Source organism: Ambystoma mexicanum, chromosome 4q (assembly GCF_040938575.1).
Source record: "Ambystoma mexicanum isolate Mex_15411 chromosome 4q, UKY_AmexF1_1, whole genome shotgun sequence".
Lineage (NCBI taxonomy): Eukaryota > Metazoa > Chordata > Amphibia > Caudata > Ambystomatidae > Ambystoma > Ambystoma mexicanum.
In genome coordinates this window covers 1,226,252,526-1,226,276,087 of record NC_090928.1, presented here as the reverse complement: position 1 = coordinate 1,226,276,087, position 23,562 = coordinate 1,226,252,526, and the positions used below count along the sequence as shown (strand labels likewise).

The 23,562-nt window shown below is 49.8% G+C and overlaps 1 protein-coding gene across 1 annotated transcript in view; it reads left to right on the top strand.

The window, feature by feature from the left end:
- The window catches only part of LOC138468291 (exportin-5-like), a 1,210,104-nt gene that overhangs the window by 827,688 nt on the left and 358,854 nt on the right, over window positions 1-23,562 (top strand). Inside the window, exon 20 of the mRNA XM_069608777.1 lies at window positions 11,296-11,393. Coding sequence (XP_069464878.1) covers window positions 11,296-11,393 — 98 coding nt within the window. The remainder of the gene's footprint in view (window positions 1-11,295; window positions 11,394-23,562) is intronic.

Genomic DNA, 23,562 nt, shown 5'->3' with positions numbered 1-23,562 from the left:
CCAGTGGGGCCACTTGACGATGAAGTACTTTCAAATAATAGTTGCAGCTTTTCACAACAGCGTCAAGGTGTGCCTTTTTGTCTAAGCTGGCTTCCAGATAGGTGCCCAAGGTCTTAACCTTGGGTACCACTGGTATCTGACATCCTTCGACCAGAAAACGGTTGTACTAGGAACCCAGCTTCTCTCTAGCTTGTTTGGGGCCATATAACATTAGCTCCGTCTTGGTGGCGTTCAGGCAGAGCCAATTGGTTGTCATCCAGCTTATCACCATTTGATAGACCTGATCTAGGTTGTATTGGTCCTTACTGTGGTCTCCACCAACCTCCAGTGCCAACTGAAAATCGTATTCATAGTTGCAGGAGAAGAGGTCTGCATTCTCAAGGTCCCAGCATAATGGGATAATGTAAATATTAAAAAGCAGACAGTGATCTCCGCATCAGTCACTCTCTCCCCTCAAGAAATGACTTGAGCCAGGTTATTGCCTCCTCTGAGAGACCTCCAACGGTAGACATGCGATCTAGCAGAATCCTGTGATCAAGCAAGTCAAAGGCTGACGATAGGTCAAGTAACATCAGCAGCCCTGACTTGCCAGATTCGAGCCCAGACAGCATGTGCGTCTGAAAATCCTGCAGGAGAAGAGGTCTGCATTCTCAAGGTCCCAGCATAATGGGATAATGTAAATATTAAAAAGCAGACAGTGATCTCCGCATCAGTCACTCTCTCCCCTCAAGAAATGACTTGAGCCAGGTTATTGCCTCCTCTGAGAGACCTCCAACGGTAGACATGCGATCTAGCAGAATCCTGTGATCAAGCAAGTCAAAGGCTGACGATAGGTCAAGTAACATCAGCAGCCCTGACTTGCCAGATTCGAGCCCAGACAGCATGTGCGTCTGAAAATCCAACAAGGCACCTTCGGTGCCATGAAAGCTGCAAAACCCTGATTGTTTTTTATGAAAGATGTTTCTTTCTGCCACATGTGCCTGCAATTGTAGCATGGCTACTTTATCTACAAGCTTTTTAAGAAAGAGTATTTGTAATTAGTCTAAGGTTTGCGACATCATTAGGGTCCAGGCCAACCTTTTTTACCAAAGGGGTGACTACTACATGTTTTATGGATGAGGGAATGTGATTGGTAAGAAAGGAGGAATTAACAAAGCGACAGAGGAAAGGGGCAAACATGTCTTTATGTTCTAATATAGTTTTAGAGCGTAGTTCACCTGGGCAACTTGTAGGATGCGTGCCTCGCATAATACAAATATCTGTGATGGTATGTTCTTTAAATTTAAACTTAGCTTGGAATTTTGAGGAGATTGTTCTCCCTCGATTGTGAATTTAGTTGTGATTTCAAATTTACACTGTACCTCCTCAATGCTGTCATGATTGGGTTCACTAAAGATGGCACTAGGGGTTATTTTGGCTAGTTCTTGAAGGATTTTATTTTGAGCTGTTTTTAGTTTATCGGCAAAGGATTTTTGTACTTTTTTTTTTGTACTTGTTTTTTTTTTTTACGGTCATCCCTTATGGGTTTAATGACCAGGTTTATACTGGCGGGTTTTTCCCAGTATCTCAAGAGGCTAAAAAGCTCTTTAGTTTGATTCCCAGTGTTCGTGATTTGATTGTTATAGAAGTTGTACTTAGCTTCCACAATGTTTCTTATATTCCTTGGCCTTAATTCAATGGTGGGGCCATGTGCATCGCAGAGCCAAGTCTCAGTAATGCACGTGATGTCCACATTATGTTAAAGGATGAAATCATGGATGTCAACCCTATGTTTTACCAAAGATCTGGTATTTAGCAACGCTAATGTCAATTTCTTATTAATCAGGAGATGTTTGGGAAGTTCCTTTTAGTGTGATCCATGGTGAGGGAACAGCAATCTAGGGTCATTTCCATGTTGCGAGCCTTGGTTTGTAGGCAGGTAATTGTGTGTGGAAAATCCCAAAGGTCTATCTGGACTCCCGACAGCAAGGTGGGAATGATCACTACCCTTAGTTATAGGTTACATACATACAGCAAAATAGCAAATGGGACAAACAATACAAGCACAAAACTTACTGCACACCTATCCGCCCTAGCTGCCCACGAACTGCCACAGACTGCCGGTCTGCGCGTTCACGCAGAGTTTGTAGGTAAACGGGTGTCAAGAACTACAAACTCTCAGGGAGTTTTATTTCTTTGAAATAAAATCACGTGCGTGCTGCGAGCGAGTCACAACTTCAAATCGCACTGGTAACAATCAAGAAGATGGTAAGTGTACTTGGCAACAACCCCAACACGAGCGCAGTACAGAGGCCGTCGCACATAAATTTAGAAGGAACTTGGCTAATATTAAAATCACTAGTAAAACAGTTTAAAAATAGTTCTAAACAGTTCTAAACACAATTGAAATTACAATTTAAAAAATACTAAGCAGGCTTAATGTACTTCTATCAAAAAAACTTCAGTGCAGTGACACAGGGAAGTCTTTCATATTGCTCAAAGATTTAAATAACTTCTCTTGGATAAACTGTTTCCAAGAGCAGTGGAGTGAAATTGTCTTTACTTTGTAACTTTCTAGACCCAGCACACACTATCTTACAATAGGGTGCTGGAGGGGTTACTTAGTATGCCCTGTGTCTAGTTTCTCATGTAACTTTTTTCTGTTACCCTTTCTACGATTAATGGACATTCTCTCAGAGCTGGTTGTACTACCTTGCTGCTTCAGGAACCGAAGTGCCAGGGAGAGGAACGCCAGATTCGGCGTGCATCACTTTTAAGTTGGACCCGAGCTGCTGCAAGATCCTCCGGACTCCTAGTAAGCAGGACTGAACAAGCCTGAGCCACCTCAAGAGTACTAGATCCCAGATGCAAGGAAAGTGCAAAGTGGTATCCGTGAGTCTGCAGTGGTGCTATTTGCTGAGATGCAAGGAGCTGAAACCGCAAAGTGATGCTGAATAGAAGCTTGTCCTTTTTATGTCGCCGACCGTCCCGTTGTGTTGCAGGAGTCCTCAGAAGTCCTCCTTGTCCCCAGGACTGAGGCACAGGGAAAGGATCTGCAGACCCACAAAGGAACATAAGCTAGATGGAACCATTTCTTCTAACCAATGGTACTGTACAGTCTAAGAACTTGTTCTTGTGTAACCTTACTTGATCTCCAGTTGAGTCTTGTTTTGGTTACTTCTGTAGAGTTTCTAACAGCTTATTTATCTCACAAGCCTAAACAGCTTGTCACCCTACTTTGATTTCTTCTTTTCTACAAAGACTTCTAAAAACCATTGTGCAAGACTTTTACCTACCTATAAGAAGTTATTCAGCTCCCTTAGACTTTTGCCCAATTGACTTTGGCCGAGCTGGCTCCCTGAATGACTGTTCTCTCCTTTGATTGTGTTTTTACCTTCCTTCCAGGAAAGGGTTAATTTGCTCTACATTTGGGGGGAGAGGGAGGTTCAAAAGTACTTCGCTTATTAAAGAATATTTGAGTGATCTCTTGTTTTATTCTAATAACGCTTTTCTTTGACATGCTCCTAAGTACTGCTCTAAATGCAACAGTGATATATGTATGTCCAGTGGCTTAGCTATTTAAGTCGCCTGAGGGTGTAGGAAGTGTCTGTGTGCCATCCCAAATGGGTATTTGCTGATTTAGAGAAACTAAGAGTGGATTTTGAACTGTATTCGTGTGCTACTATTATATTGCCCGTTCTGAAGAAGGCTTACTGAAACTGACTGTTAAATAAATTCATTGTTTAATCAAGAAACCTTGCGTGTAAGAGTTTATTTGAATACTTGTCACTGTGAATCTCTAACTCCCCTACAGCTCACATTGAGCCCTCTTGAGATGAGCCTGGCTGCTCAGTCATTGTGACCCTAAATGTGACTTCTACTAAACTTTGTGCAAGACTTTTATTATCTAAAAAGTGCCTCCACTCATAAACTGTGCTCCAATTGACTTTGACTTTGGCTGTCCTGGCTCCCTGCAGACTCTTCTAGTCCATTGACTGAATGTGTCTGTCCCTCATAGGTGGTAACTTGTTTTAGACAGTTATTGCTGGGAAAGGCTTGTCTAGACTTCATTTGAAGATTTAATTATACTCACATACCCTGAGAACCTGTTTAACCTTTGTTTCCTTCCTTTAACCTTTCCTTTCTGCAACCTCTGACTCTGCAAATTATAAATAAGCAGATAAGGTTTATACAGTCTGTTACTACACCAATTCCTACCTGACAGCACCACAGATGTGGAGTGGCACTAAACAATCCTACCCCCTTCCCGAGCTGCATACACCAAGGCATCACTGGAACGTAAAAGCAGCAGCTTTCCCAAAAATGTGAATGGGTAGTGCATACGCAATTTCTTGATTTGGCAAGGCAGGAAGGTGGTCAAACAATATGGCCAAAGAAGCAAGTGAAAACCTCTTGGACAGCCGTTTTGGGGGCACTGGCAACGTTTAGTAGCCATATGTGGTAAACTCAAATGTGCAGAATAAAACTAACGCAAGAAAGATATAAATGGATCTGCTGCTGCGAGCTTGTCTTTAGGCATATAAAAAAAGTAAGCAAAATTCCCATGTGGTAAAGCTAGGGCGATACAAAGGTATCCCCATTTCACTGCAGTGAAAGGTCCTGTGTGCAATGTTGAAGTACAAGAATACAAAAAACTGCAACGTAGTTCACCCTTACTGATGTGTGAAGGACTGATCAGTTTCCCCATAACCATGAGTAAAGGTCAAGGGAAGTGAGCGGAAGACTTTACTTCCGTTCAAAAAGTTGAACAGGTTTAAAAACGGAACAAAAAGAATGAGGATGCATAGAAAGTTTGGTGGTTGAGTATCCTCAAAGGAAAAGGTGTCCTTTACAAAAAAAACTCTCTAGATTACTTGATGTGGGTCCTTTCAATGATTTGTATGTTTAAATTGTCTCTCGACTAAAACATTTGTTATACTACGAATACCTTTCATTCAAGTTTGGCTCAATTATGTATCAATTTCCTCACCCGCCCCCCCCACCCCTTCTCCCTTTGCTTCCTTTCTTTCCTGATTGTTTGATTCATATTTGTATTTTAGATGTGATTCACACTCCAGATCAGTGCAGTTTTCTTTTTCTTCTTGGAGTAATGCTTACTTAGTTTTCAATGTATATATGTTCATGTATTGCATCTGTATACCTGTCTCGTAAGAGAATTTGTAATCAAATCTTACAAATTAAATATTAATCTATGGAGGGATAGTTGCAAACAGTGATCTTTCCCAACACCCTTCAAATTAGAACATTATCATACACATCCCTTTCGAAGGGATTGTGTCCTCCGACGTATTCCTTATCTTAGATAGAAATCCTTCAGCTTTGCTGGCCTCGGAAAATTTTTTCGCCAGAGGGCGCTGCGCGTCGATGATCGCCGAGTCGATGACCCTCGACGGCCTCCGTGCCGACGTCGACGTCATCCTGCCTATAAAGGCCGCGCGCAGCGTCCGTTGCTCAGTTCCGTTTTTCCGCGCTTCGTTGTGCCTCGGAACACCGTTGCTCAGTTCTCGTCAAGATAACGTATATAATAACTACTATTTACCTCGATATCGATGGCATCCTCCTCCGACCCGACGACCCCTCGGTCCGGTTTCAAAAAGTGCCGAGACTGCGGGAAGAAAATGTCGTTGACGGACCCTCACAGGGTCTGTTTGTGGTGTCTGGGAATCACGCACCAGAGTTCGGAGTGTGAGGAATGCCTTTCCATGACGGCGAAAGCCTTGAAGGAGCGTAGGGGGAAGCTCGAGAGAGGTAGGTCAACTTTAACTTCCTCGAAAGCTTCTTCGGTAGAGTCGAGACGTTCGTCTCCTCACCATAAAAAACACTCTCGATCTAGATCACGAAGTGGCTCCCACCACTCGTCGACATCGAGACACTCGAAGAAGAGACGTAGGAGATCCCCTTCGTCATCTTCGTCGAGTTCTCCTGAGAGAGTTCATTGCCCCACAAAACGCAGCTCGCAAGCTGAGTGGGAGGAATTCAGGAAAAAGATGCTAAGCGTCTTCGAGAAAGCGGCCTCGTCCCCCTCGAAGACAGCTGAGGGTGATACCCCGGGTAAAAAACCCAAAAAATCTAAACGCCGCGAGTCGCAGTACCCGGCGGAAAAGTCAACCCGAAAGCGCCTCGAGCCATCGGGAGATAAAGCATCATCGACGCCATCGTCGAAAACTCCTTCGAAACAGAGGTCGGCGCCATCGACGCCGTTGTCGAAGGATTCATCGGCGCATCAGTCGATCGAGTCGACGCCGACGTCGACGCCGATATCGACGCCGGTGAAGGAAAGAACCACGGCTACTCCACAGCCAACGGTTAGACAAAAGACCTCCGACTCGACGCCGAGAACGTCGACGTCGTTCTCGAGCAAAACTCCGATCCTTTCGAGTTCTTCGAGGCCTAGTACACATTTCTCGACGCTTTTCACGGCGCCTTCGAGTACTTTCACGTCGGTGTCGACGACATCGACGTTTTCAAGGCCTGTGATGATGGCTCCTTCTGCATTGGAAATGGGGTTTATACCATTCCAAAAACCAATGTATCCCCCTTTAACCTCGATTTTTGAGGAAAGGGAGGATTCAGACCAAGATATTGATTTACAGAGGACCACATCACCAGAGCCAGAGACTTTCGCCTCTGAGGAAGGAAGATTAAAAAATCTTCAGGATGCACTTCAGGAAGCTAGTGGCTTGGACACTTCTCCTGAAGCAGAATTTATCAAACCAGACCCAGGAGAACATGCGGAGACTCCATATAGAGCTCTGATGTCTAGAATCATAGAATTTATGGGTTGGTCTGCACCTTCTCCTGCCTTTCAGCAGGATGACCTCACTGACATACTGGACAAGGGCCCACAGGAGGATCCTGTGGTTCCATTTCACTCTGCTCTACAGAGAAGGATTTTGACAAACTGGGAAACGCCAGAAATTATCCCGGCAGTAAATAAAAAACTGTCAACAAAATACAGGGTGGCTAGTTCTGACCCTGAATATTTGTCAAAACACCCTACTCCTGAGAGCTTGGTTGTACAGGCTGCAACCTCATCAGGCAGCACATCTGCATACCCCACTGCTCCGCAGGATAGGGATGACAAAAAGTATGATGCCATGGCTAAGAAGGTTTTTTCTGCCTGTAGCATGGCGTTAAAGTCTATTAACGCGACCTGTACGCTCGCTAGGTTCAGCCACACCCTTTGGGAGTGCGCTTCATCAGCGGCTGACTGCCTCCAAGAAGGAGAGGAAAGGGACGCATTTTTAAACATCATCAGGGATGGTAAAGATGCGATGTGCGAGACCCTACAAACTGGCCTAGATTCTGCTGACAGTATCAGCAGGGCCATGGCGGCAAGTACCACAATCCGCAGGCATGCGTGGTTGAGGAAGTCTGGTTTTGCCTCTGACGTGCAGACCAGGCTTTTGAATATGCCCTTTGACGGTTCTACCCTCTTTGGAAAGAAGGCGGATGACAGTTTGGAGAAACTGCAAACGTCCAAGGCAGCAGCCAAGTCATTGGGAGCTGCTATCCGTCAGAATACCTTTCGTCCTTCGGGATCATCGTGGAGAGGACGGTCCTTTCGTTACTATTCCTCATATGGAAGGGGCAGGGGACGACCGGCTCAAAGAGGCCAAGGAAGATTTACCCGTGGTGGACGGGGTAGGGGAAAGAAAGCCGCACCCGCAGGAGCCACTTTACCTTCGGCAACTGCATCAGCCGCTTCAAAACCACTCTGAGGTCTCCCCTCACAGAACACCAGTAGGGGGCAGGTTAACTCACCATCTGACGGAATGGCAGGCTATTACGTCAGATGCTTGGGCTCTGGAGACAGTGGCCCAAGGTTACTGCCTGCCCTTCCTACATATCCCTCAGAGTCATCCACCGGGGAACAACCCTTTGAAGCTTCCAGATCCGCTCCTCTTGCAGGAGGTTTTAGACCTGCTAGAGAAAGGTGCCATAGAACTGGTACCTGTAGCGGAAAGGAACAAGGGTTGGTACTCCCCCTACTTCATAATACCGAAGAAGGACGGAGGACTGAGACCCATCTTAGACTTACGGGAATTGAACAAATTCCTCCGAAAGGACAAGTTCAAGATGGTGACTCTCTCTCAGATCCTTCAGGCCCTCCAGCTTCAGGACTGGTTGGTATCTCTAGACCTCCAGGACGCTTATTTCCATGTGCCGATCCATCCCAGGCACAGGAGATACCTGAGGTTCGCAATTGGCAGCTCTCATTATCAATTTCGAGTTCTGCCATTTGGGCTAACCTCCGCCCCGAGGGTCTTTACCAAGCTAATGTCGGTTGTGGCTGCAAGTCTAAGGAGGGAAGGGATTCATGTCTACCCTTACCTAGACGATTGGTTGATCAGAGCTGTATCTTCGGAACAGGCTCAGAGACAACTAGATTATGTTTGCCACTTCCTTCACAAGCTGGGCTTCTCCCTCAATTTAAAGAAGTCACAGATGATACCATCACAGAGACTCCAATTCATTGGAGCAGTCCTGGACACTTCCCTGGGAAAAGCCTTGCCACCAGAGGTGAGGGCTCGAGATATTCTGCAGATGGTCATCAGATTTCAGAATGCCCAATATCTCCCAGCCTACGACTTTCTGAGGTTGCTAGGCCTCATGGCATCCTGCATATTCCTCGTGCCGGAGGCTCGCCTGAGAATGAGATCCCTCCAGTGGGCACTGAGAACTCAGTGGTCACAGTTCTCAGGAAGGATGACAGATCTCCTTCGGATCCCGGTCAAAGTAGCCCGAGACCTTCAGTGGTGGGCCTGTCGGGAGAACATCCTGAAAGGAGAAATGTTTTGGCAACCATGGCCGGAGATAACAGTAGTCACGGATGCCTCACTCACGGGGTGGGGAGCTCACGCCAACGACTTGACCATCAGCGGTCGTTGGTCTCCATCGGAGTCCAGACTACATATCAACCTGTTGGAGCTGAGAGCCATCAGACTAGCGCTGAAGGCTTTTCTGCCGTCTGTACGGGGAAGAAACGTCCTAATAATGACGGACAATACAGTGGCCATGCACTACCTCAACAAAAGAGGAGGCGTAGGCTCACTACCACTGTGCAGAGAGGCGATGCAGCTCTGGTTTTGGGCAATTCAGGAAGGAATCTCTCTATCGGCAATTCACCTAGCCGGAGAGAAGAACTTGACAGCGGACGCTCTGAGCAGGCAGAGCACAGTCTCTCACGAGTGGGAGATAGCTCAGGAAGTCCTTCAAGAGATCTTCGCCCTTTGGGGAACCCCTCAAGTGGATCTGTTCGCCACCAGTATCAACAGGAAGTGCGACAGATTTTGCTCAAGGGAATTTCCCCCGAGAGGAGCTCTAGGAGATGCGTTCGTAGTGGACTGGGAGTTCCCACTTCTGTACGCGTTCCCTCCGGTCCCTGTCATTCCTCAAATGATCAGGAGGTTGAGAAGGTTTCGGAAGACCATGATCCTAATTGCCCCGGATTGGGCCAGGAGAACGTGGTACCCGGACCTTCTAGACATGTCCATCTGCCCTCCAATTCGACTGCCATACAGAGAGGATCTTCTCTCGCAGAAGGAAGGTCAGGTTCTCCATCCAGCCATCAAGACCCTCAACCTTCACGCTTGGTGTCTGAAAGGTTGAGGTACAAGGATTGGGACCTTCCGGATGATGTTATGGAGGTGTTGCTTTCGGCCAGAAGGCCGGCAACTAAAACTCTATACCGCTGCCGTTGGAACAAATTTTGCAGCTGGTGCAGAGAAAAGAATATTGAACCCTTTTCTTGTGGTACACCTATGGTGTTGTCATTCTTACTTTACCTGGCTAATTCAGGCCTACAGGTTGGCACAATTAAGGGCTATCTCGCAGCGCTATCAATCTTTAAGCGCACTGCAGAGGAGCCTTCATACTTCAAAATTCCATTGGTAATACAATACCTAAAAGGATTAACTAATGTTTATCCCCCGAAACCTTTTCAAGTTCCCTTATGGGATTTAAACCTAATTTTAAACTTCCTAAAGGGTGCCCCTTTTGAACCACTACACTCTTGTTCATTGAAGCTTCTCACCCTCAAAACTGTTTTGCTAATAGCATTGACATCTGCTAGAAGGGTTAGCGAGTTGCAAGCCTTATCGTGTAAACCTCCACATACAATCTTTTACAAGGACAAAGTTGTTCTTCAGGTGAAGCCTAACTTCCTCCCGAAGGTAGTCTCGGAGTTTCACATCACTCAGAAGATTATATTACCTTCTTTCTACCCTCCTCCTCATCCGGGGAAGGAGGAAGAGAGACTGCACAGGCTGGACCCTAAGCGAGCCTTGAGCTTCTATATCAGCAGATTGGCTAAGATCAGACAAGCAGACCAACTCTTTGTAGGTTATGCAGGACATAAGTTGGGCCTTCCAATAACAAAACAAACCATCTCCAGATGGATTATTTTAGCCATTCTGGAGTGCTACAAATTGGCAGGAAAGGAGCCTCCTCAAAATCTAAGGGCTCATTCTACCAGGGGTATCGCAACATCCTCAGCCCTTCAAAGAGGGGTGCCAATTCGAGATATATGTGCGGCTGCCACATGGTCGTCCGCACATACATTTACCAAATTCTATAGCCTGGATTCCTCCTCTAGTCAAGAAACTAGATTCGGCAAGGCTGTGTTACACTCTGTCCATTCTGGAAGGGTAACATAACTTTTATTACTCCCGCCTCCAGTCACAATACCACTGCTATGGGAGTCTATCTAAGATAAGGAATACGTCGGAGGACACAATCCCTTCGAAGAACTAGTTACTCTTACCTTGTAACGTTCTTTCGATGGGATGTTCCTCCGACGTATTCCTTATCGACCCTCCCATCCATCCCCGCAGTATGACTTCCTGTGGGTTTGCAGCCTATGCTCCTTCAAGGTGATTAGTCTAATCCAAAAACATTACTGGGGACTACAAAACGGAACTGAGCAACGGACGCTGCGCGCGGCCTTTATAGGCAGGATGACGTCGACGTCGGCACGGAGGCCGTCGAGGGTCATCGACTCGGCGATCATCGACGCGCAGCGCCCTCTGGCGAAAAAATTTTCCGAGGCCAGCAAAGCTGAAGGATTTCTATCTAAGATAAGGAATACGTCGGAGGAACATCCCATCGAAAGAACGTTACAAGGTAAGAGTAACTAGTTCTTCTGAACTGTATCATGCAAATGTAGGATGTATGCATGCCAGGGGTGAAGCAGTGTTGAGTCTCTCTAAAAAAAATCCTTAAGTAAAATTAGTTTTTTTTTACTTAGTGTTTGAGATGTGCACACTTTGATACCGCTTTTCTTTCTCTTTTCAGTACTCAACACAATATTCACCTGCCAGACTTTTTATCCAAGATGCTTTACCCATTTGCCAAAGCACTCTACAGGTTAGAGGTGACTGCTTCTGCACCAGGTAAATATTTCCTTTGCATTATGCATGCTCCTTGGAGTACCCTGGGTTGGTTGTATTGTCTATTATGATGTGCATACTACATAAGTTGTAGACTTACTAGATGTTATGAAGCTATGTATAATGTTAGTTTTTATATCACGTGAATCTAGTTCACATTACAGCATCTTAGAATGTGGTGCAATAGGGATACTGTTGCTTCACCCTAGCTTTAAACACTTGAATTTTGATTTGAATAGGGCTGGCTTGCCTTTGTCCATGATTTGTGTGATCTGATTCTTTAAGTGCACCAGGGCCGTGTCCTTTTCGGAAACCAGATTGCCTAGTCCCGAGGATAGTGGGTTTCCAGTAAGTGTTGGATCTGGCTATGGGCGGCTTTGTCCAATATCTTGAAGGGCACATTGGTTATGGATCGGTAGTTATGTTGTAGAGGGTCGAGAGTAGACTTTTTTAGAAGGAGGCGGACCCAGGCCTCTCTGAGGCTGTCGGGGATAATGCCTGCTCTGAAGGAAGCATTAATGAAGGCCTTCGGGAGCGGTGAGAACCGGTCTGCGCAGTCCTTGATGAATTTAGGACCTATGTCCCCTTTACACATAGAGGGTTTGAGGTTTTTGGAGGTTAATTATGTCTCATTCAGTGATGTCACTGAAGGTGAAGACTGGTTTAGTGGAGTTAGTTGAGGCGGGAGTTGCATTGGTTTGCTTGGGTCTAAGGTGAATAGGTAAGGCTTTACAGTGATCCTGGATTTTTTTTTGTTGTTGAAGGAGATTGATTTTGTTTAGCATGGCTGATTGAATACTGGCACACCAGGCTTCATCTTTGACGATTTTGTCTGGGGTGTTGGGTGGCAAGATGAGCTTGTTGAAGATAGTGAAGATTTCCTTTGTGTGATTTTGCATTGGAAATGAGTGCATTAAATAAGTTGGCTTTGGCTTTGGTGATGGCTGCTTTGCATTGGTGGGAGATTAAGTTAAAGCTATTTTTGGCATTGTCACTTAAGTTAGTTTGCCAGTTTTTTAATGCGTCTCTTTTGCAGGAGCGCAGGAACTGTAGTTATTCAGTGAACCGGGAATTGAAGTAGTGTGTATTTCTTTTCTTTTTTGCATTTAAGTGGTGCTATTGCATTAATGGCTTTAGTGAGCGTATCTTCGTAGATCTCTGATAGGGTATTGGGATCATTGGAGAAGGGGGGGGCTGGCTCAGGGATGTTAAGGTAAGGGTGAAGGTTATCCTCATTGAGCTTCTTGGAGCATCTCACTTGAACTGCGGGGGCAGGGGGTGAGTTTTGTGGCTTTCGGTGATGGGTAGAGTGACTTCAATATAGTTGTGATCAGTCCATGGCATGGCTCTATTGGAAGTAATGGTGGTGAGGCTATTATGGTCTGCGACCCAGTCTATGGTGCAGCCTTTGGCATGCGTAGGATTCAATACTTTTTGTGTGAATCCTAAGTCAGTAAGTTCCTTAGTGAGGGTATCGGCATCCAAGTAGAAGTGTCTTGGTGGAGCTTTTGATGTTGTTGCTAAGTAGGTGGATGAGGTGTCCCTGAAAGTCTAAGGGGAGAGCTTGGGGGGGGGGGGGTGGGCGGTATAGCACATGAATGTTGATGGTGCTATTGGGTGACAGTGCAAGCTTAGCGGACCGAATGTCTGAGTTGCTAGTCGAGGGGTGACTGATAAGTCGAAGAGGGAGGCTCTCTTTGAAAATGAGGGCTACTCCGCCTCCGAGGCGGGCTGGTCTGGCTTGTCTGAAGAAGGTAAAGCCTGGGGGGAGTGCGAGAGCAACGGAAGGGTAGGAGGTTTCATCTAACCACGCTTCTGTGATGGCAAGGAGGTTAATGTTGGTTGAGGTCGTGAATTTCTAATGCATGAGCTGGGAGGGAGCGTACATTTAAGAGCGCATATTTGATATGTGGTTTGGGTGTGTATTTGGTGCTTGGGATGGTGGAGGCTGGGTCTGGTGTGGCAGGTGTAGTAGAAGATAGGGGCCTCCTGGGATTGGGGTGTGAATGTTTGAGTGTGATAGAATGTTCGATGTGGTGGGTGTAGATGGAGGGGGAGCCTAATCTAGTATTTCTAGATGCCATCGGAGTGGGACGAAGGCTGTGTTCTAGAGGTAGAGTGAGAGCTCTGAGTCTCAAGTCTGCACAATGTGCTGAGGCACAGTGGTGGAGAGGATGTTGCTGCATGAAAGAGGTAAGACTGTAGCAATGTAAAAGAAGTGTGCATGGCAGTAAGTGGCGGGGGAGCCGAAAAGATGTGCAAGGGTGTTGGTTGCGGAGTAGTTCGTGCAGTGTAATGGGAGAGAATGAAAAGTGTGAAAATGAGAGTAAGCAGAGTAGTAGTGGTAAGAGCGTGGGAGGGAAGGACCTGGCTGGTGTCTTTGGGCAGCATTGTGTGCGTGGGTCAGAGACCGCATGTGGTAATAGTGACCATGTAATGAGAGAAGCATCAGCAATTGTTTTAGTATGAATAACAGTATGCAGTTAGCAATCAGCACATAGAGCTGCATTTGATAATATTAGGGGAATGACTGCAATTGGACAAAATAGCTGAATTGGGTGGAGGCAAAATTGAAACACAATGGGCAAGTGACTGCAAAGTAGGTAGGTCACTCCAAAATATTAGGCTAATTCGTTTCAATACATTTGGCTAATCCAACAAAATTTAAACACTGTGCCAGTGTGCAAGGCGCGCACAGGTAGGCTAGTTCTGCATAAATGCAGTATGCTAGTAACAGGGTGCATATGAGTAGGCAAGTTCACATTTAAACAGTAAGCGCACACAGGTAGGCTAGGTCAGGTTTAAACAATATGCCACTGGGCAAGGCGCGCACAGGTAGGCTAGCTCAGCATGCAGCTCGTAGTATTCAAAGGGTATCGGGCTAAGCATAGTGTGCAAGCACTGTAAATTAGCAGCATGAATCGGAATACAGGAAGATCTGCAGGTCATATTGCATAGGTATAAGCTTAAACAGGTAGCTCAGGCACTGTGGGTTAACTGGAGTTAACAAAGCTTACCATGTCGGTGTTACATGGAAGGATGCGGAATCAGTCGGCGTCTGTGGTGGGCAACAAGTAATAGTTTGTGGTAGAAGGGAGTCTTGATAGCTGATATTCTCCAGCATGGGGTCTGGCATGGATTTACATGCTCATGAATATTCCCCGTCGTCAGGCTGGGAATCCTCGGTAAAGAAAAAATCAGTATCAGTTTTGTTTCTGATCTTTCTTAGTAGTAACCAATCACTGATCTCTGGGTCATACTGCCCCCAGCCAATGACTGCCCTATCCCTAAGCCCCGCCTCTGGCAGCCATCCTCAGATTTTTGCCGCACGCTCAAGTGTTGGGAGTCCTCGTGTTTAGCTCTCGAGTTGTTTGTTTTTTTACTGCGTTTTCACGTTTTTTTCAGAAGAATTTCTAATTTTTTCGGTTTAATCGAGTCTCAAGCTCCACCGTTTCTCCAGCATGGGGTCTGGCATGGATTCACATGCTCATGCTCATGAATATTCCCCGTCGTCAGGCTGGGAATCCTCGGTAAAGAAAAAACCAGTATCAGTTTCGTTTCTGATCTGTCTTTCGTAGTAATAACCAATCACTGGTCTCTGCGTCATACTGACCACAGCCAATGACTGCCCTCTACCTAAGCACCGCCTCTGGCAGCCATCTTCAGATTTTTACCGCACGTTCATGTGTTGGGATCCTCGTGCTATTGCTCTCGAGCGTTAGTGCTATTTTTCGCGCTTTTTCACAAAAAACTTCGATTCTTTCGGTCAAAAGAGCCTCAAGATTCATCTTGCTGCGATCTCCCCATACACCAGAACCACGGGGCGGACGTCCTTGTGGTCTCATCGCCTGGTGAAAGAGTTCATGAAGGGACTGTTGAGATCGTTCCCGCCGGTGAAGGCTCCGGCCCCGGCGTGGGAGCTCAACGTGGTGCTGACCAAGCTCATGGGACCTCCGTTCGAGCCTCTGCACTCGGCCCCGTTGAAGTTTCTATCGTGGAAAACAGCTTTTCTTGTGGCCATCACCTCCGCACGACGAGTGGGAGAGATCCAGGCCCTTTCCTGCAAGGCCCCGTACTTGACTTTCCACGACACGAGGGTAGTGCTCAGGACGCACCCCTCCTTCATGCCCAAGGTACCGTCGGACTTCCATCTCAACGAACCCTTGGTGTTACCTGTGTTTTTCCCGTCGCCTTCGTCGCCGGCTGAGAGGACTTTGCACTCGCTGGATGTAGCTAGAGCGCTGAAGTTCTACGTGGACCGCACGAAGGGTTTTCGGAAGACGTCACAACTCTTTGTGAACTTTGGACCTGTCAATCAGGGGAAGGCTCTCTCGAAGGCTTCCATCTCCAGATGGCTCTCCGGCTGTATCATGTGCTGTCACCGGTTGGCAAACCGACCGCTGCCTGGCCGTCCGAGAGCCCATTCCACCAGAGCGATCGCAGCTACCACGGCGTTCCTATCTGGTGTGCCCCTGCTGGACATATGCAGGGCTGCTACGTGGAGGTCGACGCACACCTTCACGAAATTCTACTGCGTCGACCGGGATTCCAGGGAGGAGTCCAGGGTCGGCCAAGCAGTGCTGCGCAACCTGTTCGCCTGAGGTGAGCCTGGTGAGGAGGTAAGATGCTTAATGTTGAGTTGATGTGATGCTTAATGTTGAGCCTTTGCCACCTCCCGTGGTTGTGCATGTGTGTACTGCTATGTATTCTTTATTCATGAGCATGTGAATCCATGCCAGACCCCATGCTGGAGAAGGAACAAGTTACTTACCTGTAACTGTTGTTCTCCAGCATGGGTCTGGCATGGATTCACATGCGAACCCTCCCGCCTACCCCTCTGCGGCTCTTCACTTGGTCATACTGCCACTTCACGTGCTTCCAAATCTGAAGATGGCTGCCAGAGGCGGTGCTTAGGTAGAGGGCAGTCATTGGCTGTGGTCAGTATGATGCAGAGACCAGTGATTGGTTATTACTACGAAAGACAGATCAGAAACGAAACTGATACTGGTTTTTTCTTTACCGAGGATTCCCAGCCTGACGACGGGGAATATTCATGAGCATGAGCATGTGAATCCATGCCAGACCCATGCTGGAGAACAAGTTACAGGTAAGTAACTTGTTCCTTCTACTTCCGATAACGGGGACCCGTTTCGGAATTCTTCTACACCCCTCAACAGTGAAGTTTTCGTCGAGTTTACACTTCTTAGAGGATTCCGGAAGATCTGCGGCCTACCTCAACGGACATGGCCCAGGATAAGGGGAGCTCGACGCCCGGATCCAAGCTGTTCAGGAACTGCCCTGGATGCGGATTATATAACGTTTTCAAGGAGGACGAGCATTTGCGATGTCTCTACTGCCTCCATGGGGACAAGACGCACGTGGAGAAGGACTGTGCGTTCAGCAAGAACCTTTCGGAACGGACCAAACAAGATTGTCGTTCCCGCCTCGCCAACTGGCTGGAGAAGGGCACAGCAAGTGAGAAGGCGAAGAAGTCTGAGCGGGTTTCTAAGTCCTTTGAGGGCGCCCAGGCGACGGGGGCCCAACAGGAGGCCAAGCACCGCGAGTCCGCGGGCTCCGGGAGCGCCGAAAGGTTAGGCTCTCCGGTTGCCAAGCAGGGCGTTACTTCCCTGGCACGTTCAACCAAGAGCCAGCGCTCTGGTTCGGGGAAGAGGAAGCCCGAGAACCCAGGTAGGCCGCTGGAGCGGACCCGGTCGATCTCGAAGGGGGAGAGAGGCGCTGACCCTCTCCCCAAGGCAGAGGCCCAGGACGCACCTAAGGTGGTGAGGGCTCTGATCCACCCGGCTAAGGCCTCTACCGAAGTGGTCGCTGCGACCATGGAGGAGCCGGCTGATACTACGCCAATGGAAACGGCCTCTGGGCACAGGGTATCCCTGTCGCCGCGGAGAGAATCCTCTTTCCAGCCCGTCGCTAACACCCCCGTGAATCCCCCGGCTGAAAAAGAGGGGGGGGGGGGCGCCGGCAGCCATTACAGACTCAGAATCAGCCTCTGAGGAGGAACTGGTGGAGACCGAGAAGGGCCTCAATGAAAGGTCCATAGGCCTCAACGAGAGGTTCATAAACCTCAACGAGAGGTTTGAGAAGGTTCGATCCCAGGGGACGGTCCCTGCTGACGTGATTGGCAACGACGACGACGAACAGGGCCCAGTGGATCGCCCATCCCGTCCGTCGCAGCCATTGACGGAGCCAGATAGCCCGGCGACCGTTTTGTTGGCAATCCAATCATTATGTACCGAGATAAGGACGAGATTACCATGCACCCCGACGGAGGAGCCAGAACCAGGCCCGTCTGGAAGCCCTCCGAAAAAGCGGAGGAGAGTCCGCACCGCCCTTCGTGCCTGCGAGACCAGTGGACCCCTCATCCCCCTCGCCAGGAGAGGATACGGCGACGGACGATGACTGCGACGACACAGCGGACATCCCGTCGTCACCATACCCCCCCATCCAGCTCTGCCCTGAACAGAAAAAGGTGGGGTTTCTGTACCAACGACGAGAGGCTAAGAGAAAGACGGTCCTCGCGGTGCCTTTACTTGACGACATCTGGGACGAGGAGCTTGCTGTCCTCAAGAACCCTGCCACGACACCCGCCAAGAGGGACAGGTACGAGAAGAAGTACCGAGTCCCCAATGCCGCCCCTTGTGCCTCAGGGCCCAGCCCACGCCGGACTCGGTTGTCTCGGCAGCGGCTAAGAAGAAGGCAGCGGGCGCGGCGGCTTCAACTTCCACTTCCCCACCGGACAGCGAGGGCAAGAAGTTGGACTCTATGGGACCACGAGTCATCTCGTCGGCGGCAACGACTATTAAGGCGGCCAATGCCTACAACAGAGAGCTCTGGTTCAAGATAGCTCCTCTGCTAGATTTTCTGCCTGATGACAAAAGGGCGGATGCCCTAGAAATTCTGCAGGAGGGCGAGGTGGCGTCGGATCACGCCATAACGGTTGCAACGGACATTGCTGATACCGGATTTCGCCAACTGGGCAACAGAGTTTGCCTCCAACGACGAGGATGGCTCAAGGCGACAGACTTTCGCCAGGACATCCAGACCAGAGTGTTGGACATGCCGTTCGACGGGAACAACCTCTTTGGTAAGGCGGTGGAAGAGTCTCTACAGGCCATCAAGACAGACTCGGAGACGGCCCAGGCCCTTGGGGTGCTTCAGCAGCGACGGCCCTTTTGGAGCCCCGGAGGCAGACAGGGTGCCTCCAAAGGATCCAGCGGTGGCTCCTCCACTTACCGCCAGGCGGCCCGCTCCTCTTCCCAGGAGGCTTACAGAGGTCGCGGCAAGCAAGGGGCTTCCCACTGTCGTCGCCAAGGAGGCCAAGGCGGCAAGGCCGCTTCCAAGCAAGACTGACCCGGCCGGGTTGTCGGGCCCCCACCGAAGAGCCCCGGTGGGATGCCGGCTGACAAAGTTCATCAGTGTGTGGGAGTCCATCTCCACCGATCATTGGGTGTTGATCACCCTGGCCAACGGGCACTCGCTAGAATTCATAAAGTGCCCTCGCATTCCTCCGTGGCCAGGAAGGAGAATCACGTCCCTCAACTGCCGTTGGAAGTAAAGGCGATGCTCAAGAAAAGTGCCATCGAGCTTGTCCCCAGGAGGCGCCGGGGCTTCAGAGTGTACTCGAGGTACTTCCTAGTCAGAAAGAAGACAGGTGGTTGGAGCCCCATCTACCTTGTGCCCCTTTGCAGACTTCGGATGCGTCCGCTGCAGGAGTTCCTCGACGCCCGCTGGTTTCAGGCGAGGGGCTGCTTCAAGATCCCCCTCGACAAGGAGTTCCGTCGGGCGATCCTATGGTGGGGCACCCGGGCTCACCTCGCAACGGGCACGAACTTTCAAACCCCGGCGTTTCAGGAGACGGTGACTACGGACGCCTCCCTGGAGGGTTGGGGGGGGGGGGCCCACACTGGAGTTCTCCACGCAAGAGGCCTTTGGCTCCCGGAAGAGAAGTCTCTTCACATCAACATCTTGGAGCTCCGAGCGGTGTTCTGGGCGCTCAAGTTGTTCCTCTCGTCCCTCAAGGACAAAGTGGTGAGGATCTTCACCGACAACACCACCACAATGTTCTACATACGGACGCAGGGGGGCACCAGATCCCCAGCCCTATCCAAGGAGGCCCAGGATCTGTGGCACTGGGCCGTCGCCCAGGGGATGTTTTTGGTTCCCTTCCACCTGGCAGGAATAAAAAACACCATTGCCGACTCACTCAGCAGGGAGCTGCGCTCGTGCCACGAGTGGGAACTGCGCCAGGAACAAGTGGATCGACTCTTCCAACGATGGGGCAAACTTCAGATCTACCTGTTCGCGACGGCGACGAACTCCAAGTGCCAGAGGTTCGCCAGCAGGTTCCCACAGCCGAGGAGCATGGGCGATGCTTTTTCGTTCCCTTGGGACGGCCTGTTTCTATACGCGTTCCCTCCATTGCCGTTGCTGCTCCGCCTCATCAACCAGCTCAAGAAGTCCATGTGCATGATGATCCTCGCACCGGTGTGGCCGAGGCAGGTCTGGTTCCCGGACCTTCTGGATTTGTCAACGTCCCCGCCAGTCAGGCTGCCGGCGAACGCGGATCTTCTCTCCAGAGAAGGAGGCGCCATCCTCCACCACGACCCACAGTCGCTGAACTTGCAGGCCCGGCTCCTGCAGCACTAGAGTTTGGAGGGTACGATATCCCGGCTGATTGCAGAGAGGTTCTTGCAAAGGCCAGGGCGTCCTCAACTAAGTGTTAGTCATAAATGGAAGAGGTTCTCTGTCTGGTGCCGTGCACAGAAGATTAACCCTCTACGAATTACAGCCCCTCAAGTGCTGCCGTACCTGCTGTCGCTGGCCAAGGCTGGACTGGCTCACGCCTCCATAAAAATAAATCTGGCTGCCATCTCCCGATATACCAGGACGATGGGACGGGTGTCCTTGTGGTCCCATCGCCTGATATATGATATGGCATTTGTAACTCGCCTATACACAAGTGTTTCAAGGCGCGACGAGGCAGGGAGGGGGGAACAGGGGGAGGACAGACAACGATCCTACTAGGCCAGGTGTCATTCAGACCGCGCAAGTGCAGGGGTAGGGGGAAGGGAAAAGTGCAGTACAAGGTAAGTAGAATAAAAATAAATAAATAAATAGGGCCAGCTGGTGGCAAGTGCAAGGTAAGTGCAGACAAGTGCTGGGAAGGGGGGGCTGTAGGGATACAGAGACAGTCCCGCAGTGCAGGGGTTGCCAGGGAGGCAGTGCAAGTGGAGAGTGGCTGGGCCCAGGACCGAGGTCGGTGAGAGTGGCCAAGTTTCAGATTCAGTGCAGAATTTAGTGAAGAATTAGCAGGGGAGAGGGAGAGAGAAAACAGAAGCAAAGAGGAAGGTTTTGAGGTGCTTCCGGAACCGGAGATGGTTCTCAAGTTTCTGGGAGGCAGGAAGGCTGTTCCAGAGGGAGGCTCCTGCCGCGGAGAGAGATCTACCCCCAGCTCGTTGCTTCGAGAAGCGGCTGACCCTGAGGGAGTTGGAGACGGATGAGCGAAGGGCTCGGGAAGGAAGATATTTAGGAAGAGAGAGTTGCAGGTATTTAGGCCCCAGGCCCCAGAAGGCCTTGTGGACAATGCAGAGGGTTTTGAACTTAATCATCGCAGCCACTGGGAGCCAGTGTAGAGATTTCAGTCCTGGAGAGATACGGTCCCTGGGCTTGAGGCCAAGGACAAGTCTTGCAGTTCTGTTCTGGATGAGTTGCAGAGGGCGGAGAGTGGAGGCAGGCAGATTAAGATAGAGACTGTTACAGTAGTCCAGCTTCGAGAGAACCAGGGCTCAGGAGACGGTGAGCTTCTGGGGGAAGGAGAGGAAGGGAAGAATACCTCTAAGGAGGTGCAGCTGGTAGTGTGACTTCTTAGAGACGTCAGATATATGAGGAGAGAAGGAGAGTGTGGAGTCAAAGATGACCCCAAGGTTTTTTGCCTTGCAGGAAGGAGCAGGAAGAGGCCCAAGAGAGGCTGGCCAGAGAGCTGCAGGGAAGGTGGGAGTGGGTGTGCCGATGAGTAGAATCTGTCTTACTAGCATTAAGGCGGAGGTCGTTGGCGGCACACCATTCCTGGATAGCAGACACAGTCAGAGATGAGGGCAGGAGAGGAGGAGGCCGAGGGTAGCCTGAAAATGAGCTGGGTATCATCCGCATAGCACTGAAAGTTGGGGCAGAGGGCGGCGATGCGGTGGGCAAGAAGTGCCAGATACTGGTTGAAAAGCCAGGGAGAGAGATTAGATCCCTGGGGAACACCACAGGTGGAGAAAAAGATGTCAGAGAGGAAGGACCCAAGTTGGACCTGGGAGGGTCGATTGGAAAGGAAAGAGGTCAGCCACGCCAGAGCCTGACCAGTGATACCCAGGTTATCGCGGAGATGGTTGAGCAGGATGGCATGGTTGACGGTGTCAAAGGCAGAAGAGAGATCGAGCAGAATGAAAACACACAGAGTGTTGGAGTCGAGGTTCAAGAGCAGGTCATCACGGATGTTCAGGAGAGCATTTTCCGTGCTTCTGGCCGCTCTGAAGCCGGATTGGTGGTCATGAAGACTACCAACAGCTTCAGCATGGAGGTTAAGCTGGGAGATGGCCAGTTTTTCCAGGAGCTTGCCCAGGAAGGGAGTGATGGAGATTGGGCGACAGTTAGCCGGGCAGGAGGGGTCGGCAGAGGGTTTCTTAAGAAGAGGGTGCACAAGGGAGTGCTTGAGGGGGGATGGGAAGACTCCAGAGGCAAAGGAGAGGTTGCAAAAGTCAGCCAGGGCAGGAGCCAGGGAGTCGATGTGGTCCTTGATAGTTTTGGAGGAACAGGGGTGAACCTGTTTAGACGAGACTTTCAAAGATCGGACTTGTCTGGAAACTTTGTCAGCAGAGAAAAGGGGAAAGGCAGAGAAGGAGGGAGGAGGGGTGGCTGCAGAAGGGCCGGAGGAAGAGCAGGGAAGCGAGGGAGGTGATAGGAGGAGAGTGAGGACAGGATGTCCTGAGTTTTAGAGATGAAGTGAGAGGCCAGTGCAGTACAGAGGGCCTGGGAGGGGACAGGAGAGGTAGAGACTGCAGCAGGGGTGGCAAGCTCCTTGCAGATTTTAAAGAGTTCGGCCGAATTGTTAGATGCCGCAGAGATGCGGGCTTGGATAAGGGCTGTCTTCTTGGTGAGAACGGAGAGACGGTATTGCCTTTGGAGCAATGGTGAAGGAATTTATGAAGGGACTATTCTGATCATTCCCGCCGCTGAAGGCTCCTGCCCCGGCGTGGGAGCTTAATGTGGTGCTGACCAGGCTCATGGGGGCCCCATTCGAGCCTATGCATTTGGCGCCTTTGAAGTTCCTGTCATGGAAGACATCGTTCCTTGTGGCCATCACCTCTGCACGACGAGTGGTAGAGATTCAGGCCCCATCTTGCAAGCCTCCACACTTGACTTTTCATGACACGAGGGTGGTGCTGAGGACTCACCCCTCCTTCATGCCCAAAGTGCCGTCGGACTTCCACCTCAACGAGCCCTTGGTGTTACCAGTTTTCTTTCCGTCCGCTTCGACGCCAGCCGAGAGGACTTTGCACTCGCTAGATGTAGCTAGACTGCTGAAGTTCTACGTGGACCGCACAAAGAGTTTTCGGAAGACGTCACAACTGTTTGAACTTTGGGTCTGCGAATCAAGGGAAGGCATCTCCAGATGGCTCTCCGGCTGCATCATGCATTGTCACCAGTTGGCAAACCGACCGCTGCCCGGCAATCCGAGAGCCCATTTGACCAGAGCGATAGCTACTACCACGGTGTTCCTGTCTGGTGTGCCCCTACTGGACATCTGCAGGGTTGCTACATGGAGGTCGACGCACACCTTCACAAGATTCTACTGCGTCGATCGGGACTCCAGCGAGGAGTCCAGGGTTGGCCAAGCAGTGCTGCGCAACCTGTTCGCTTAAGGTGAGCCTGGTGAGGAGGTAAGAGATGCTTAATGTTGAGTTGTTGTATTGCTTAATGTTGAGCCTGTTGCCACCTCCCGTGGATGTGCATGTGTGTACTGCTATGTATTCTTATATTCATGAGCATGTGAATCCATGCCAGACCCCATGCTGGAGAAGGAACAAGTTACTTACCTGTAACTGTTGTTCTCCAGCATGGGTCTGGCATGGATTCACATGCGAACCCTCCCACCTACCTCTCTGCGGCT